General features: G+C 45.6%; 1 protein-coding gene across 2 annotated transcripts in view; it reads left to right on the top strand.

The window, feature by feature from the left end:
- Positions 1–2,127: 2,127 nt before the first annotated feature.
- LOC117041675 (hyaluronidase-4-like) overlaps positions 2,128–19,636 on the top strand; it is a 28,342-nt gene continuing 10,833 nt past the window's right edge. The window contains exon 1 of one of the 2 annotated variants that reach the window (XM_033140679.1): positions 2,128–2,255. In XM_033140679.1, coding sequence (XP_032996570.1) covers positions 2,221–2,255 — 35 coding nt within the window. In that variant the 5' untranslated portion in view covers positions 2,128–2,220. Of the gene's footprint in view, positions 2,256–17,276; positions 17,469–19,636 lie in introns of those variants that run through there. The other variant, XM_033140680.1, reaches the window with a different exon arrangement.

Here is a 19,636-nt window from a genome sequence, read left to right as displayed (position 1 = left end):
CCAGAGCATGATTTCTGTTCTTATCCTGAAGCAAAGTTCTTAACCTGAAGCGTTATTTCTGGGTTAGCGGAGTCTGTAACCTGAAGCGTCTGTAACCTGAAGCGTCTGTAACCTGAGGTACCACTGTAGTTGGCTCTGCCTCTCAATGACTCTGGCTCCACCTACTGTTAGTTTCTTTGCCTTGCACCCTACTAGTCCCAATGGGCTGCAGAAGAACAAAAACAGCTGTCTTTTGACTACAAGTCACCTGGCTGCAGTCCTTTCATCAGAGGGATGAAAAGGAAAGCAAGACTATTCAGAAAGTCATCCCCCCCCCCGCCCCCGTTCTTTATGCATTTGGACTCCTCTTAAGATATCACAACCAGATTCTGTGTGATAGTTCCTGAGCTGTTTGGGTAGAATTGGACACTATTGTGAACCAAGATAGTGGACTGAAACTTTCTAAACTGCACTGATTTTGTCTGTTTCTTAGAATACCTAAGCAATTCTGGGTATAAGGCTGCTCATTGCTTATAAACAATACTGGAGTAAGTTGTTCCACAAAGCAGCTTGCTAGTTATTTTCTCCAAATTGTCTGTTAATTCTCAACAAGGGAAATACTAAGTGCTTAAGGGAAGGGTTGTCCAAATTCCCAAGGCATAAGCGCTTTGGAGAAACTCCCTAACATGAAGATCTAAACCTCCCTGTGGAAAACCGTTAACAAGGTACGCAGTCCTTGCATTTCTTTGCCTTTGTCTATTTCTTTGTCTCTACAAAGAAAAAAGAAATGTTTTCTTGCAAAACATGGGATTATCGTAAACAGTCATTTTAGTAAACTATGGAGAAGCATAACTGCCCTTTTACTCATGGCTGAGGAAATCTTAATAATTTGCATAGCAATTGTGTTGCCATGGCTACACCAGAGTTTCCTGCAGCCAGCCTGTGTGAAGTGGGAAAAGGCAGAGCACATTCCTAAGCTTCCGATATGCAGTGAGGCCTAAGGTTCATTACAGCCTTATTAAAGCAGAGTGGAACAGGGGCCAAAGTGCTGAGATGTGGGTGCGGGGGAAACTAAGGTTCAGATTTCTGCTCAGCTGCTGCTTGGGCAAGTTACTACCGCTCAACACAAGACACCTCACAGGGTCCATTGTGAGGATAAAATACTCCTCACAGCTTCCGTGAGAAAGAATGGGGTGTAACTATACCAAGCAAATGATCAACATTCCTACATTGTGCTTTTGCGACAATTTATTTATGATAAAAAGATCTGGCCCATAAGAGCCTTAAACCGATGATGTGGACTATGGTATGCGAAAGCTTCTGCCATAATAAATTTGTTAGCCTTTAAGGTGCGCCAAGACCTAGTTGTTGCTGTTATTTTTGCTACCACAGGCTAACATGTGGCTACCCTTCTGGAAACTGTCAATGCACTGCATGCCAAAGTTCACATTTACTTAAGATGACTGTCCTGAAATAAGGGCAACTGTCGTTCAGACCAGTCCTGTCAAAAGTAACTGGCACCGATATAAAATTATAACAAAATGTTTCATGATTTATAAAGGGCTGTAGCATGACATGTCAGCAGGTGGCGCTGCAGAATCACAATACTTAGGATTCTCGACTTCGGTTTGAGCAGCTGAAACAAAAGTCCATGCAGGAGCCTTTGAACTGCTCTAATATTAACCCAGGATCGTCCCTCTACTGTAACTGGTGGCTACTTCCTGCGGGCTCGGGAAGGGAATCTTTCCCAGTGCTGCTTCTCTTCAATGAATATGCTATGGGTTGAACCTATCCATTCTTAAGGAAATCAGCCCTGAGTGCTCACTGGAAGGACAGATCCTGAAGCTGAGGCTCCAATATTTTGAAGCTTTCAATGCACAACTTTCCTGGCAGGCAGCCCCATTTATTTTAGGAAGCAACCACCCCGGGCAAAAGCCACTGAGGCACCTGCAATTGCCACCTTATTTCCCCCTTTATCTGCCTCCCTCCCTTTCCCCATGTCCCACCCTCGAGTTCACGAGCCTTTTCCTGCTTACTCAGAGATGAGTCACAGGTGAAGACATCGCTGAGCTGCTCCCAGAAGCACCAACTTCTGACGACTCCCGGGCGTGAGAGGCCAGGGTTCGCGGCCAGGTGAGGCGGTGGGCGGGGCTAGCAGGTGAGGGGCGGTCCTCTGCCCTCCTCCCCTAGGTAAGCGGCGCCGGGGGATCCGGCGGGACTCAGGCAGCGGTCCTGCCCTGGATGCCTGGACTGGGAGAGATGAGGACGCGGCAAAGGTACGTTTGCGTCGCGGCGTCTGCTGAGTTGGGAAGCCCAAGCCGGTCCTCTCTTCTTCCTATCTGTTGGGAGCGGAAACCTCCCCGCTCCCTTCCTCTCTCGAGTTTCTCAGTGACTCCTTTGTTTGCAAAGACTTCGGGCGATACAAATACCAGCGTCCTCTTGGGAGCTGAGTTCAAATCCAGGGGGTTGCTTTTCTACCTGCTGAATTGGGTCTCGGTGGGCTTCGGCCGTTGCTTCGTGGTGGGTCAACTTTTTGGAGACCTCTTCCTCTTCCTCCGCCTGCATTTCCACTTCCACTTCCTGCCTTCTCCGGGGCTGCTTCTTCCAAGAAGCCCCATTCTCCCCGCTGCACGGGTCTTTCCCTTCCTGGTGTGTAGATCCAGGTGTGTAGATCCGCTAGCGCCGCAGCGCCCTTTGACATTTGCATCTCTTGACCCGAGCTCAGCAGCAACTCCCTTATCGCCTCTCAAGATCGCGGCGAGTTAGATTACCTTGCTGAAAGGGGCTGGAGAGAGAGACGGAGACACGAATGAAGCCCACCCCACCCCGTTTGCTTCTGGAAACAATTGGCAAAATCAACGCGGGAGTGTGTACATCGCAGCAACCTGTTGAGTCGCTGCCCTGCCCAGCTACTCCACCCTAGGCGTTTATTTCATTATCTGTGCTTGATAGTTGGAGAGCTAGCCATTCTATAGAGAACATTTCACCCCATGTCTTCTGAATATTGATGGTTCCCCTGACCAAAGCACCTGAACCTTGGGGTGTGTGTGTGTGTGTTTAAGCCTTGCTTTAGTGAAGACACCCTAAAGCTGTTAGGTAGGCTTTGTATGCTAGATGTATTTAAAACATGTACTGTTGCCTGTAGTGCCTATGCAACATGTTGTACCTGTTACTGAAATGACCAATCCTGCTCAATAATGTCCTGATTCAGTCAAACAAAGATGGCCCTTGAGGTCCCTTCCAACTCTGCAATTCTGTGATTCTAAGATGGGGTTTGCAGGCACTTTCTCTCAACCGGGCATTTAGCAGACCCGACCTCCTTAGCTTCAGCAAAGTAGTGACCTCATGTGCCTTGAGCACAGATACCTTGGGGAAAACTTGGATACGTAATACCATAGCTGTCAACTTTCCCTTTTTTTTGCAGGAAATTCCCTTATTCCAGCGCCGTTCCCCATTGCAAGAAAGGGAAAGTTGACAGCTCTGGTAATACCCATTTCCCTCTCCAAAGTTCCTTCTGTGCCAATCCTTACATGCTGTCCTTGTTCAAGTGTCCTCTTAAAATACTTTTGTGGAGATTGCCACATACTTGAGCAAATACTCAAGGAGGAGAGGTAGGAGTGGGGAAAACCTGCCTAAAAACCCAGCATTTCTTTTCCTTCATTATGCAACCCCCAAGGGCTGCAGTTGATCTGCCAATCAGATTTTTATTTGCAGTTTACAAAGGGTCTGCAGCAGCTATGTGGAGCTTGCTGTGTAGAAGATGCTGTGGATGACATCAGCTGAACGATTTGCGGTGGCTTTTGCCATCACTGAGTGCAGGGCATTGAGTGGAACGGTTTGTCTGCCCCAACACACCATGTCAAGAGAGAGTGCCATTTTCAGTGAAGTGCCCAAAGCTGATTGACATGTGACACCCACAGGTATCTTGAGTTCATGCAGCTGGCCTGGAAGTCACCAGACCAGGAGCTGCCTGAAAAATGCTACTGCTCTAAGCACAAGGTTCTTATGTGCACAGGTGTGCACTAAGGATTATGGGCTGTGGAGTTCATGGAGTGTGCTGGACCAGCTTAGACTAAAGTTCCACTTGATCTCTCAGGCATGGTGATAGCTAAAGTCAGTTTGTGTTGGATATGAACCTGCTTGTCTGACTTCTCCCCATGATGATAAAAAACAACCTTCCTATCAACATAAGCAGACCTGCCAATCTTCTCTCTAGCTCTTTAGGAAATGGGCTGAAACACAAGTTTTACTGGCTAAAAAAGCATTCACTCTAATCTCAGGTATTTATTGCTAGTAGCATTTCCTGGTTGTTGTTGTTGTTGTTGTTGTTCAGTCATTCAGTCATGTCCAACTCTTCGTGACCCCATGGACCAGAGCACGCCAGGCACGCCTATCCTTCACTGCCTCTCGCAGTTTGGCCAAACTCATGTTAGTAGCTTCGAGAACACTGTCCAACCATCTCATCCTCTGTCGTCCCCTTCTCCTTGTGCCCTCCATCTTTCCCAACATCAGGGTCTTTTCTAGGGAGTCTTCTCTTCTCATGAGGTGGCCAAAGTACTGGAGCCTCAACTTCAGGATCTGCCCTTCCAGTGAGCACTCAGGGCTGATTTCTTTGAGAATGGATAGGTTTGATCTTCTTGCAGTCCATGGGACTCTCAAGAGTCTCCTCCAGCACCATAATTCAAAAGCATCAATTCTTCGGCGATCAGCCTTCTTTATGGTCCAGCTCTCACTTCCGTACATTACTACTGGGAAAACCATAGCTTTAACTATATGGACCTTTGTCGGCAGGGTGATGTCTTTGCTTTTTAAGATGCTGTCTAGGTTTGTCATTGCTTTTCTCCCAAGAAGCAGGCGTCTTCTAATTTCGTGACTGCATTTCCTGGTAGTATCAACTGAAAATGGTGAATATAACTGCAACAGTTATGAATGTAGATGGTTATGAACAGAAATGATCCTGCACAATTTGAGCCTTGATTCCATTTTAGTGCATTATTGTCAACTGGTAGCAGCTTTCCAGGGTGTTAAAGCAGAAAGGTGGTTTTGTCCTCAACATTCACCCGAATTTCTAGCCAAACTACAGACAGAGGCAGGCGCTGCATGTGAGCTTCATGGCTGAGCGGGGATTCAAACCCCGGTCGCCGAGGTCCTAGTCTGACACTCTAGCCATGACACCACACTGGCCGTATTTGTGGCCATAGTCTAAGTATTAAACTACATGTGTTGGCAGCAGATCATGTACAGACTCCTTTTACTCTGATTCCCCTCCTCAATTTGGGGGCAATTTAACCTCAGCTGTAGAAGCGGCCCTGCAAACATGCCCCCTTCCTTCCTCTCCCCATATAAACTCTGTGATTGGGGCAAATCCATGTTTTAAACACATGCATCTATTGCTGCCATGTGTACTTTGAGCCTTAACTGCTCTTTTGATCCACAAATACTCCTTAGTGCAGGAATGCAAGCATTCACAGGCATTTTACAATATACAGTATATATAATGTTATAGTCCTTTAACAGCCTTGCTAAGCCAGCAATTTTATCATGAATGAGAACAGGCTTACAATCTGGGTGTGCATCTGTTACGTTTCTTGTATTGGTTTAAGAGAGGAAACAAGTTGACTGTTAGATTTGTCTCCCACAAATTGCTGTACCTGTTCTGTTCTGTGAGTAATGAACACATCATTGTTTGTTTTAAAAGAAGCCTGAAATGATAAAAAATATTTACAACCCGAGTAAGAAATTGGTATTTTGGGATATGCTCAAGGAAGAACCTGGTACCTTTTGAGCTTCTGCTAAAAAAATGTTTTGTGCAGTCTTCTGAAAAGTAACCGGCCATCTGCCACATGATACCCAGACCTGGAAACTGCTAGATAACAGCAAGGCAGGCTGATTGAGCTGAGTGTTTCAACATTTGAGCTTATGAATCCAGCTGTTTAAATCATTGCAGGATGAACATGAAATTATGATGTCAGTTTGCTAATCCAGAGTGAGTGCTCTTCCCTCATGCATAACCTAAATATATCTGCATGAATTCATTTTCTGGAGAGTAGGCATGCTTAGGAGAGCTTGATATTTAAGGGAACATCGGTTAGCAGTACCGCCTCAAGCTGGAGAATATTATTTGGAGATTAGTGTCAGCTGCTACCAAGGGCAAAACTAAACTGAGTGTAGCAGCATTGTAGTCTTTGCTACACGGGTGGAAATCTACAGCAAATGAATGCTAGGCAGCTATTCCAGACTGAAACCAATTTGACCTGAAATCCAACTGAAATCTGCTGTTGTCGTATTTGCTCAGAGTTGTCTCCCCGTTCTGTCCTTTGCCAGGATCCTTTAATGTTCAACGGATTCTATACTGCCTTTTATGGTTTGTTTACTTCCACGCATGTCAAAAGTGCCTTGCAGTGCAATTAGAGATGTCAAAACAGTTCAGAGAATGGGGTTCATTATCGTGGTCTCTTGTGGATGGCTGCCTCTGCAACTAAGCCAAAAGAGGAGGAAGAAAGAAAATGAGCTGTTGTACAGTACAAGCACAGCCCATTAAATCATCAGTGATGGTGCTAGCCAACTGAAATGTGGCCATTTTTCTTAATAGGAATTTTTTGAATTGGATGCAGGATACAAAGCTACGGTACCTCTTCTCTTTATATGTGGCATGCTTCTCTAGAACCTAGTTGTGATGGAAAAGTTCACTGGCAGCTAGGGAGTCCTGCATGCGTTCCTTCGCACGAATCCACATTTTCACCCTGTCAACTCAAGTGTTTGGCAAAGCCTTGGGCTGCTTTTCCCCTATCAACTCACAACAGGTTCTCGGGGCTGGATAGGCCAGTCCTAAACCTGTATACTCAGCAGAAAGTTGTACTGAGTTCAGTGGGACTAAGTTCCTAGTAAGCATATGGTTAGGATTGCAGCTTGACTCTTTTGGGTAAGGACAAGGAGAAAAACAGGCTAGCTTGGGCTTGTTTATGGATTAGGGTGAAACTTGCCACTTTCTACTAATCTTGCCTTTCTAAAATAAATTAGAGCCAAACTAGACACACCACATAGCTCGCCCCTTTACAAGTTGGTTTTACAAAATAAATAGCGAGTGTGTTTCCTCTTATTGTGAATAGCAGATGTAGTGTGTGTGAGAGAGGGGGGGAGAGGGAGAATCTATTGGATCCCATGAATCTTTGATGTGGATGGTTATCCCATTTCTGCAGGGAGGACATGTGACAAAACCTCAACGGGAAATGGTCTGACCCTGACAGCAGACTTCTTTTGGCTCGCACTATGTGCAGATCCTCTCACACACACCTTGAGGCAAAGACAAAATGGAGGATTGCATTCTCCTCTACGTATTGGGCCAATAACAAATGAGAGGGCCCTATGGTTGTCATGGATGCCATGAAGTCTCAAGTCTGCCCATCTAAGGCAGCCTTGGAGTGAATGTTGAAGACCCACAAGACAAATGTCTTACAGCTCCCTAATATCACAACTGTTACTTGCTAGTACTCTACCTGTTATTTTTAGTCAATGCTTGTTGATGTATATTTTGATACATCAGTGTCGGCGGCTGGTAGGCAGGAGGAAAAGCTTTACAGAGAACCTTGTATAGTAAAGGATAAACATCTCTCTCTCTCTCTCTCTCTCTCTCTCTCTCTCTCTCTCTCTCTCTCTCTCTCTGTTTCACCTTTGAAAATTGCACATAGAAAGCTTTGGGCTTCTGGTGTTGTTTACTTATTCTCTGGGCCGTTTCAAAAAATTTTTTTTTACCAGGGTGCCCACTGTCCACCTACAAGGAAGCCATGTTAGATTGATAGTCAACAGGTGTAGGTTCACTCACACTCTCAGGCTGGCAACACTAGAGCGGAAGCAGTTCAGAGTCTTTCTGAGCTGGCAGCGAATCCCAGCCACGCCATCAGCTTTCATTGCAGGAAGCAACCGAGCAAGGGGAAGGTTTCCCGGCACTGCACCAGTGGCAGCCTTAGAACGCACCTGTGCAGAAGACAGCACCAGTTTCTCCGAGGCACAGAAGTCAGCCAGGAATAGCTGCCTAGGGAAGAGCTCTCACTTTCAAGTCTCTTCCTACTCCCGCCTCACTAAGAAGCAGCTTAGGCAGGCAACTGTGAAGGATTTGGGTGAGGGGAAGTACAGGTCCGCAACATGGATGTTTCCAATGCCCTCACCAGTACTCAAATCATAACTTCTTGGTGTGCAGTACCATCTGGGGCACCTAGCTAATGCCACAGAAACTCTGCCCACAAAGTCACACAGCGAGAATGTCCAGCGCTAAGGGCCTTCTGGCGGTTCCCTCACTGTGAGAAGTGAGGTTACAGGGAACCAGGCAGAGGGCCTTCTTGGTGGTGGCGTCTGCCCTGTGGAATACCCTCCCATCAGACGTCAAGGAAATAAACAACTATCTGACTTTTAGAAGATATCTGAAGGCAGCCCTGTTTAGGGAAGTTTTTAATGTTTGATGTTTTATTGTGTTTTTAATATTCTGTTGGGAGCCGCCCAGAGTGGCTGGGGAAACCCTGCCAGATGGGTGGGGAGAAATAAATTATTATTATTATTATTATTATTATTATTGAATCCCACCCTTCCAATTAACGTTTAAAGGTTCTCCCTGGACCTGGAATTTGGCAGGTTTCTTATCCAGGGCACCTTTCTCATGTCTGCTGTTTTCAGACTGGTTTTCCTCAAACCAACAGGGAGAATCGCTTACTTCTTTTTTTTTCTTCTTTTTTTTTTACTAACCTCAAAACTGTAAACGCTACCCTTGCGGGAAAACCATGGCAGCTATTAACCACCTTGGAAGGGTCTCTGATGCCAGAAAACTCCATCAAATTCTGCCCCCCCCCAAAAAAAAATGTATAGATGTGATGCTGATAATACCAAGATTGCAAGTTTGACCACCCCATATGGGACAGCTGCATATTCCTGCATTGCAGGGGTTGGACTAGATGATCCTCAGGGTCCCTTCCAGCTCTACGATTCCTTTTTAAAAGAAAAGCAAATTTTATTAAGGTGCTCAGCACAAGAACCCCCAGAAATATTTCTCATTTGGCATACTTTACACACACCGGAGGGGCTATTGTGTCTGAAAATTTCACCCACTTCAATTTCATTTACTTTAAGTACGCAAAGTTATGGACTCTCTCTCTCTCTCTGTCCCTCCCTCCCTCCCTTTGTGCATCTGAAGAAGGCCAGCTGAGAAAGGAACATGGGAAACAACCCTCAACCTGGGCAAACCTCAAGTTGTTTTATAATCTCTCCCTGCAATTGTGTGAAGGTGATTCTCCAGGCAGCTGCATTTCTAGAATCTATTGGCTTGCATTCTGTTTCACAAAGGGAATCGTCAGGCACACAAAGGTAGTGGAGATGTCCTTGGTTTCAATCTATTTGGAGGAAATTATTCCATTCTTCAGATCTGCTTTGCATGACTGTGCTCTCCAGGGTGGTCTCTTTTAAGAGTTACTAGCCACAAGAAAGCCCTGTAATCCTTCCCTTTGGTATTTTTATTTGTCAGGAATCTCCAATCTATGGGAGCTGTGCTACTTTCCTTCCTGAAGAGAACACTGGTTGCTCCTATTTTGCTGTAGCAGGGCCTGCAAAATAAGGAAGACTAGTCTTGATTTTTTTTTCATTTAAAAATATTTATTTTATTACTTATTCCATAAAATTTATACACCGCTTGACTCTAAAAAACAACAACAACCTCAAAGTGGTTTACAAAAATATAAAACCACAAAATCAGAAGTTAAAATAATAAAAGCAGATTAAAATGCACACCAGCACTTCTAAGCATCTGGGTTTGTTGTTGTTGTTGTTGTTTAGTCGTTTAGTCGTGTCCAACTCTTTGTGACCCCATGGACCAAAGCACACCAGGCACTCCTGTCTTCCACTGCTTCCCGCAGTTTGGTCAGACTCATGTTGGTAGCTTCAAGAACACTGTCCAACCATCTCATCCTCTGTCGTCCCCTTCTCCTTGTGCCCTCCATCTTTCCCAACATCAGGGTCTTTTCCAGGGAGTCTTCTCTTCTCATGAGGTGGCCAAAGTATTGGAACCTCAGCTTCAGGATCTGTCCTTCCAGTGAGCACTCAGGGCTGGTTTAGGCTTGTCTAAACAGGATTGTTTTTCACTGTACTCCTGATGTTTCATCATCAGGGTCTAATGATGGGAGTTCTTGCTATGTTCTGTTCACTTCTCTTGTTTCCCAGCCTGTGTGTGTGTAAGAGTCTTAACTGAGACATTCTTCTGGTATATACTCATAGAATCACAGAATTGGAAAGGACCATGAGGGTCATCTACTCCAACCCCCTGCAATGCAGAAAACTTTTTCCCAACGTGGGGCTTGAACCTATGACCTTGAGATGAAGAGTCTCATGTTCTACCTAGCTAATGCCACATCCACAGGATCCAATCCTTGTACTCTGCACAATTAATTAATCTGGAAAAAAGAACTATCCCTGATATTGTATATTCTATCAAAAATTGAATTAAAATATCCTTTCTTCCCTCCCAATAAGGATTGATTAAAGTTCACATATTCCATTGTGCAATTAAGTGATGATAAGGTAATTTGAGCCATGTGCATTCCGCAATACAGGGTCATCAAGTTTTAGGAATAGCTTGTCATGGCTTTGTGAGTAGAACTATCACACCTGTAACCTGTATTCCAGCAGCCAAGGGAAATGGGGTGTGGAAAAGCTGACAAAGAGCCATCACTTTTTCTTATTTTCCCAAAGCTGGCTGTTACTGCTTCTTTTGATCACCACATATTTTCTGATTTCCAGAGATGTCCCCCAACTCATCAAGAGCCCAGCTGGTACAATTGCATATAATTGTTGCCTTTTGAAATTTGCTAGCCGATCGTTGCCAGAGACAATCAGCTTGTGTTTCCTTTTGCAACTATATCCTAGAACCACCAGGCTAGAACCTCCTTTGGCTTTACTGAAACGATATTTCAAGATGGTGGGTACCTGAATGGGGAGGAATTGCTCAGCTGCCAGCACTGGGTATGGGTCAAATGTTAACATTACAGTTTTCAAGTGGTAACCTGCATGTCAGTGCAAAAATCTATCAAGCACCAGCTCCTCTCCGCTTGGTACATGTTAATGAAAAAGCTGTAGGGGGTATTCCTGCCGCTGAACAACACATTATATGCGTGCCAAGTTAATCAAAGGGAATTGCTTTTGTTCTGATGAAGCTATAAATAAATAACGAATGCACATCTGGGCAAATTTAAATGAGGAATAGTTTTGGATCAAATATAGTTGAGTGCATTTGCCTGGGATTCCTTTGGGATGCCAAGGATTCAGTTAAGGCAGTTTTTATCACTGAGAGCTGGTGAAACGTAAGAAATCATCTTATACTGTCAGACTGTTGGTCCATCGGCCAAAGCCCTGAGGTCCACTAATTGGGTGCAAAGCAGTGTATCGAGGAAGGAGGGGGGAATGGCACGACTTGCACTTGGAATTAAGGAGCAGAATGTTTCTGAGCATATGCTCAGGCACGAAATGTGGCCTTAAGAGCAGAGGCGAGCGCACAAATTCACACAAAAACCCACTCCTGCCCCTCCACCAGTGTGGTGTAGTGGTTAAGAGCAGTAGACTCGATGAACCAGGTTCGTGTCTCCGCTCCTCCACGTGCAGCTGCTGGGTGACCTTGGGCTAGTCACACTTCTTTGAAGTCTCTCAGCCCCACTCACTTCACAGAGTGTTTCTTGTGGGGGAGGAAGGGAAAGGAGAATGTGAACTGCTTTGAGACTCCTTCGTGATAAACTACATTAGTGATAAGAAGAGTTTGGATTTGATATCCCGCTTTTCACTACCCGAAGGAGTCTCAAAGCGGCTCACATTCTCCTTTCCCTTCCTCCCCCACAACAAACACTCCTTTGAAGTCTCTCAGCCCCACTCACTTCACAGAGTGTTTCTTGTGGGGGAGGAAGGGAAAGGAGAATGTGAACCGCTTTGAGACTCCTTCGTGATAAACTACATTAGTGATAAGAAGAGTTTGGACTTGATATCCCGCTTTATCACTACCCGAAGGAGTCTCAAAGCGGCTAACATTCTCCTTTCCCTTCCTCCCCCACAACAAACACTCTGTGAGGTGAGTGGGGCTGAGAGACTTCAAAGAAGTGTGACTGGCCCAAGGTCACCCAGCAGCTGCATGTGGAGGAGCGGAGACACGAACCCGGTTCCCCAGATTATGAGTCTACCGTTCTTAACCACTACACCACACTGGCTCCCCATAAAGTGGGATATCACATCCAAACTCCTCCTCCTCCTCCTCAAGTCTGATGTCAGCAACCTAATTGGGGAGTGGGAGTGGGGAGAGGAAGCCATTTTGTTCCTGCTGTTGTGAAACCATCCGGCAACAGAAGCCCTTGACGCCCTCCTTGAATTTGCTACCACAAGATGTAGTGATGGCCACCAACTTGGTTTAAAACAAATTAATGGAGGATTAATCTACCACGCAGTACAAGTTACGGTGGTTAAATATTGGCTCACCTTATCACTGTCTATATGCCTCTGAATAATGGAGAACGAGAGGGGGAGAGGGGGCCTATAGCATTCATGACCTGATGTGTAGGCTTTTTGTATCTGGATGGGTTACTATGAGAACAGAAGGCTGGCCTTCTTACATTCTTACTTGCCAATCCTACTGCGAACCACCCAGTCAATCCCAACCTATGTTCTACCCACCCCTGACCAGGGCTGCAGTTGAATTTCTTTTCTAGCCTTCCTACCTGAGACTTGTCAATGGAGTGAACCTGGGGCATTCAGCACCCAATACATGAGCCTCTGTCCCTGAACTCTGGCCCTTTTGCCTACTCTTTGTAAAGCTAAGCGTACTGAGTTACATCTAAGCTCCCTGATTCAAATTGCACTACGACCGCTAATGATGTGCCAAGCCTTGGGGAAAGCACGGTCCACAATACAGGGATGCTGCAAACCTACCTTACAGGTAGGTTGGAGGAATAATGGAGCAAATTTATGTGAAGTGTTTAGACTGCTCCAAAATGTAACATAAACACTAAATATTATCACAATCCATTAGCTAAATTAATCATACTGTTTGTATAGCAGGTGGAATTTTCCACTGTGTTTTTAAAAGGGGATAGTGGCGCTATTCCCCCCCCCCTTTTTTATTCCATTGGAGGAAAAGTAGCAGCAGCAGCCCTGAAGTAGTTCTTGGATTCTTGCGGCTTCAAACTGCCTCTGCTGAACTTGTCCATGCCTTCTCTCCCCAACTCCCGCGTCTTCCGCTGTCGAAAATGTTTTGAAGTCTGTTTTGCTTCACGAGAACCTCGAGCAAATCGGGTACCCGAGGGGAAAAACCAAATAGCTACCGTTTCGATCTTGCTGGATTGTGAAACGAACCACAGCAGGTGGGATGGGGCTGTATACCGTATGCTTCGGGAAATTGCAATTCCCAACGGTTCATGGGGATTCTCATTTAACCCAGCATATTCAAGAGCTGCTTTTGGAGGCAAATCTTTGGAATGAGCACCTTCCCAGCAGAGCCAAATCATCACCAGCCCTTTAGCCTGAGTCTCGACAGCTGAGGACCAGGGGAAACTGTTTGGTGAAATGAAAGACTTTGGGGTTGGCAGCAACACTTGCTAGCCTCCAGATGTCTGCCTGTCGCTCGCCAGTATTTGTGACAGTCAAGCCATCTGCACTGATAACTGCGAGAACTACAGGAAGACAACAGGAATGTAAAACGTTGACAGATCTCACACGAGACAGGGGTTCTTTGCCATTTAATAGTCGCATGGGAGGGAGTTTATAGCAGGCCTGGCTTTTCTGCCATAGTTAAGGTAAGAGAAATTACATCTGTCAAAGTTCTCCTTTGTACACAACAGTTAACAGATACAGGAGCCTTATCATATGTAGAATTGGCAACTTAAAGTGTGCCTCCCCATACATCTGTAGTGAATCTTCCAACTTGTTAGTATTAATTAGCTGGTTTAAACCAATCAGCCTCACCAACCTAACTGTTTCTGTGTTACAGTCTTGGCCCTAAATTTCTTAATACAGTTCAGGAAAAGAGCTGGTCCAAAGTGCAGATTTTTCTGTCCTTGCGCACTCATTTTAATAACTCGCTTGATTCGCCATGTTGCAACCTCTTCTGATTCTTCTTTGGGCGTGACTCCTTGTTTTCTGATCAGAATGACCAAGAAGCTGTTTGGGTCAGGTTTCTCCAATTCTCTCATATGCTAGATATCCTTTGGGACTAGCAAACTGAGCAGGACACATCACTGAAGTGTTGTTTCAGTTATGCCTACGCCTGGGTCCGCACCCACACACTTTTGTCACGCTTGCTTTGTTTTGTTACTTGCCGTTCCAGAACAGACCACTTCCTATTTCTCCTACATCTGCTGGAGTTGCAAGCTTGGGTTTTTAATTAAAGAGTAAATTTGAACAATTGCACGCATACACCAAACCACCACCACCGCACAAGGATTTATATGCATGCTTTTGGAGAATAGGCACACCAGGCACACATTCACTGTTTAAGCATAAGGAACTCACCCTTTTACATTTCTACTGAAGCGGCACACAAATACTGATGCCTAACGGGCCTGGCCCTACCATTAGGCAGAGGAAAGCGGCAGCAAATTGTCAGCTATTTAATTTATTACGACTGCATTTTTACTGCCAAGGAGGTTGAGAGGCACTTGTGGGATTCTCTGCCTCAGGTGCCAAAATAACTTGGCCCCTCTTTGGTGATGTGAACCTTGACCAGTGGGGAGTGGTTTCCATTTGTTGCTTCACCTCAGGCAGCAAAATGTCATGGGCTGGCCCTGATCACTAGCCGAGATGTGGGCTATCCTTCCTTGCGCCAACATGACAGATTGTAGAAAAATCAGCCATTCTGGAAACAAACACTGACATGCAACCTGTGTAACAAGAGAATATTAAACTGAGGGGGGGAAAGGGGGTGGGGGAGACCCAATATTTTAAGGAGGTTTAGAGAAGCATGCCTATGCTCAACTATTTGCTCAGTCAGTCTTTCTCCCAGCCTGGTGGTGTTTGTTTCACCAATTTCCTCTGTGTGTAACCACCAGTGAAGCAAGGTAGACTAAAATGCTGTCATAATGTATTCATTCATGCTTTGGGTTGATTTTTGAGAAGGGATGACACTGTTGTGCCTTGAAGAGAGGCAGCAGAGCAGTTGGGTAACTTTAGCCTCTGGACTCTATTGTCTTCCACTCACCCCCTCTGTAAATAGTATGGTATGGTGTATTGATAAACCACCTTTTAGCCCCAAAGAAATATACAATAAAGGTATAATACATAAAAGACATAAATGAAAACCATATAAAATAGCTGTTGTTCTCACTGAGGGTTTTTATGCATTGTATTTTTTTGTATTACTTTGCTATGGTAATGTGTATTACTTCAGAATGTCCTAAGCCAGTCCTACGCTCTGTGTGCTTTTTTGGGGGGGAGGCCCTGGATTTGTGCCCCAAAGTCTCTTGCCCAACAGGCACCACTGCGGGGGGGGGGGGATGCGCCGTTCTTCCTGTTGTGGTGGAGCAAACTATTATGATTCGCCACTGATGGAGTATAGCACCATGACATGTGCTGGGAATGTCTGGCAGAGCTGTTTGACCACTCCTCTTCCTCTACGCTGCGCTGTTCTTTCCCCCCAACCAGATGGCACCTGATGCCTCAGGGGACTGGCAATGGGCTAAGGAAGCCTTTAGTCCAAAACGCCGTTTCTCTGATCCAGACGGCCAGTTGTGAAATATCTGGCCATTGTTTCCTGCCACTTTTGCTTCAGTTGCCTACTTGAAATTCGTTGGAAGGTTTGGGCTTGATTCCCACTCTGCACCATTTGGTCCTCCCAGAAATACTAAGGCATGGAGGCAGTTTTGAAACTGAACTCTGGAAAGACATTCCATTTATGTAGCTCCCAGGGTCAGAAAGCAATATAAATGTGGGGTTGTAGTTAGTTTTTGGTGCCAGCCTGGGACATTTTGCTCCCTGAAGCAGCGGGGTCTTCTCCCTCACTCCCACCTCACCAGGGCCAACACTTAAAAATCTATACCTTGGCTTTCTAGAGCTGATTCAGTAGCCTTTCTTGCTATGCACCTGTGTTTAAGGTGTACCTGAGAAGAGCCCTGCTAAGTCAGACAATTTGATCTAGTCCTGCGTCCTATTTTGCACAGTGGCCAACCAGATACTACTAGGGATCCCACAAGTAGGGCATGAAGACGGCAGCCCTCTCTGGTTACGTAATCCTAACATGTCCAGTAGCTCCGAGAGAATCCACCTCCAGAATATTCCTCCTTTTGGGACCATCCTATGAATGATCTACTGCTTCTGGAGAGGCAACCTATAAAAGACTGTCTGACACATTCCCAAGACAATCTCGTTGCCCTGCAGTAGCAGAAGAGTCAGGGTAAGATTGTTTGGGCTCATAAATTCTAGACAAAGATTTCCCTTTAAAAAACATACATTCCAATTCTTATCTTAACCAATCCGGAGATTTAACAGTCTCAGACCTGTTGTCAGAGCTGGCCCACATGAGGCAAAGTGAAGCAATCGCCTCGGGTGGCAGTACTCGCAGGGACAGCAGATCCCGATGTAGATCTTTATTCCTGTCTCCGTGGTTTCTGAGGTAGATTTCCACTCACCCCTCCTTCTCTGGCAGGGTGTGTGTGTGTGTGTGTGTGTGTGATTTTGTAGTTGCTTCAGGCTCCAAATGCCTTAGGACATCCCTGTCTGTTGCCACCCTCTCCAAAGTTTGCAAGTTAATACGCCACCTAGCACTTCTGTTCCGAACTGGCAAGCGCAGCCTATTCGATTTGGAACTTTTGAGCGACCGTCTCTCTCTTGGCAGCCCGCCGGGTCCCTTTGCACATCACAGCTGCTTTGGGGTTATAAAATGCATCGGAGCAAAGAAAAAACCACGGAGCTACAAAGGGCAAGATTGCTGCCGTCTGCTCAGAGAGGCTGTGAAGACAGGACAAAAGTGGCTGCTGCCGCCGCCGCCGCCGCCCATCCTTTCTTACGGGGTCGAGCGCAGGCGAGCTTTCTGTTTGACTGAATGAGCACACACCGACCGCACTCGAGCACGAGGTTAGCCTGGAGGAGGTGCTCACAATAAACACAGCTGTCCACAGAGCACACACAGACATGGGCTGTACCACTTCAGATGCAGGGGGAGAGCGGCCACAGGTAGTTGTTCCCCTCCCTTCCTGGTCCCTTGGTCTAGGGAACCACCTCCTGGGTGTCTCTGAGCACAAAACTGATGTGCAAATGCATCTGGCAGGGATGCAGGCGAGAGGCGCTGAGGCACCCTGAGGAAAATATAGGGCTTGGTCCTAGCCAGAGGGGACCCACTGAGGGAGCTGGCTTAGCAGGTGCCCCTCATCTTCCAGGTCTGAGCCTGACTCTTAAGAGGGAGACAGAGCACTGGAGGGGCCAGGGTGGCAGCCAGGAAGGAGGAGGTGGAGGGAGTGGCTCGGTCCCATGGCTGCAAAACTCTTCAGGTAGGTGCCCCCTTTCCCCCCCTCCCCACGTGTTTATTTTGTTTGGCTGAGCAGCTGTTTTTGTATTGTTCTTTGGAAAAGAGGGGGGGAATCCATTAGGGCTGAGCTGGAAATTCACCTGTCAGAGCTAACAGCAGCCAGAACCTCATCTTTAATCCAACCGCTCACATGGAAAGAGCGGGGGGGGGGAGGGGTGTTGAAGTAATGAATTGCAGAGATGCGAGTTTCCCACAGGCTTCCCTTCAGTCTTCTGAAAGCCTGCCTTTTAAAATCAGAGTGGGTTCCCATTTCTCTTCATTCGTAAAAGTGGCTGATGGAATGAAGACACGGAGGGCATTGGGGAAAGGAGCTTGGCGGCTTAGAACTGAAGCTTTCTGCTTCTGATGCAAGCAGCCAGGATATCTGAAGCCTTTGGAAAACTGCTGCTTCCTTGCTTTTAAAGTATATCTGTACTTTCCCTCTACTCCTATAGTCTAATGTTGGAACATCCAGGAAAGAGAATCTATAGCTCACTTTCTGTGGCTCGTCCTGCTGCTTATTTATTGGATAATTGTAGTTTGTAGAGCTTCTGGGTTTTTATGTGACTTCCTTCCCTTTGAAATGCAATTGTTAAGTGACTGAGGTAAGATAGCCTGCCTCTTATTTGCCATGAAATGCATAAGAACGAGGGAGAATAATTCTTACGTGTGCGTACACACACACACACACACAGGCCTGACTTGTGTCCTCCTGGTAAACAGCTCTAGTTTTTAAAAGCAGCTTTAAATGTTTAAACTGTAGCATTGTTCTGAGTAAATTCCTGTTTTGTAGTGTTAATTTCTCTGCCTTTTACTTCAGAGGGAGACCAGAATATATGAAATTAAAACGCAAACTTCATGGGACCCTCATTTACAGACATGGAGATGCTTAGCATTACTTAAGTGTGCCCCCCCACCACTGTCATGGAATTCAATGCACCCCTTAAAACATTGATAATTGAATGTTTGTTATTTATATTCTTCCAAGCCCAGAAAAGGCTGGAAATGTGTGAAGAATAAATAGAATGTGATGGTGGTGAGAGGAGTAAACTGGGGAAGAAAGCAAAATGTTTTCAAAGGCATCAAATGTATCTTGTTTTTTCCTTTATTCTTTGCTTTACACCAGTGATCCTGCTCTGTTGCACGAGTCCTTAACCTTTGCTGGATCATGTCCTAATTTATTCTTTATTTCAAAGCACTCATCTGGCAGGCAGGATGCTATCCTAGCACAGGGGGTTTGTTTTCCTTTTTCTTAAAAAAGTTTCTTCGCAAAGTTTTCATACCATTCATATGTTAACATTTTTTCTGTATTGTACACCTGAGAATACTTACTGTTACCTAGTCTTCAGCATGATGCTCTCGTATTTTCAGGCACAAATGCAATATTAATTCTTTTTAAAGGATGGCTGAGGGCAATGCCCGATGAGCTAAGAGCTTTATGGAAAATGGGATCATGTGGGAGGCAAGTCTTCTATATCTGTCATAGTTTCTCCAGAAACTCCACCTGGATTTACAGCTTAAAGAATCGATAGCTGCCCCAAGAGCACTGATGCTACCATTCTCTAAAGAGCAACTGATGCTGAACACACACCCTCCTATATATCATTGTATGGGATCCATTTAACAGCCATCAGAACTAAGTGCCTCAACACGAGGCCCCTGAGGGTCAGTGGACCAACACAGAATTGGCTGGAATAGTTAATGGCCATTGTGGCAGAGCCATTATTATGACAACCTGTAGGTTTGTGTTGCAATTGTAAACTTGGCCCAGAAAGTTACATTAGCACAAAAGGCTGGTTTGCTGCTATGGCGCCAGTAACACAACTGCCATTCCATCACAAGGCCTCTTATTTGTCTCACAATAAATTTTCTCATTAATTTGTTTGAAAGGGGAGAGTTGGTACAGGCCGGGATTTAGGGATGACTTCACTGTAGACTCTTGCAACAATGGTTTTGGCACAGCCCTATGCACGTTCCGTAGAATAGCAATTTTATAATTAACGATGATTGGCATGAGAACTTTCCCCTCGAGACGGAAGTGCACATGATGCTGTAACTGTCACTTGAAGGTGCACGTTTGTGCAAAACCTTAAAGCAGGTGGTGTGGGGGACTCATCAGGATTGCAGCATGGTGGGCTCTATCCATGACCA

The sequence above is a fragment of the Lacerta agilis genome, chromosome 2, assembly GCF_009819535.1.
Source record: "Lacerta agilis isolate rLacAgi1 chromosome 2, rLacAgi1.pri, whole genome shotgun sequence".
NCBI classification, from domain to species: Eukaryota; Metazoa; Chordata; class Lepidosauria; order Squamata; family Lacertidae; genus Lacerta; species Lacerta agilis.
Note: the sequence above shows the minus strand (reverse complement) of the source record. Positions and strands in the feature narration are given on the sequence as shown.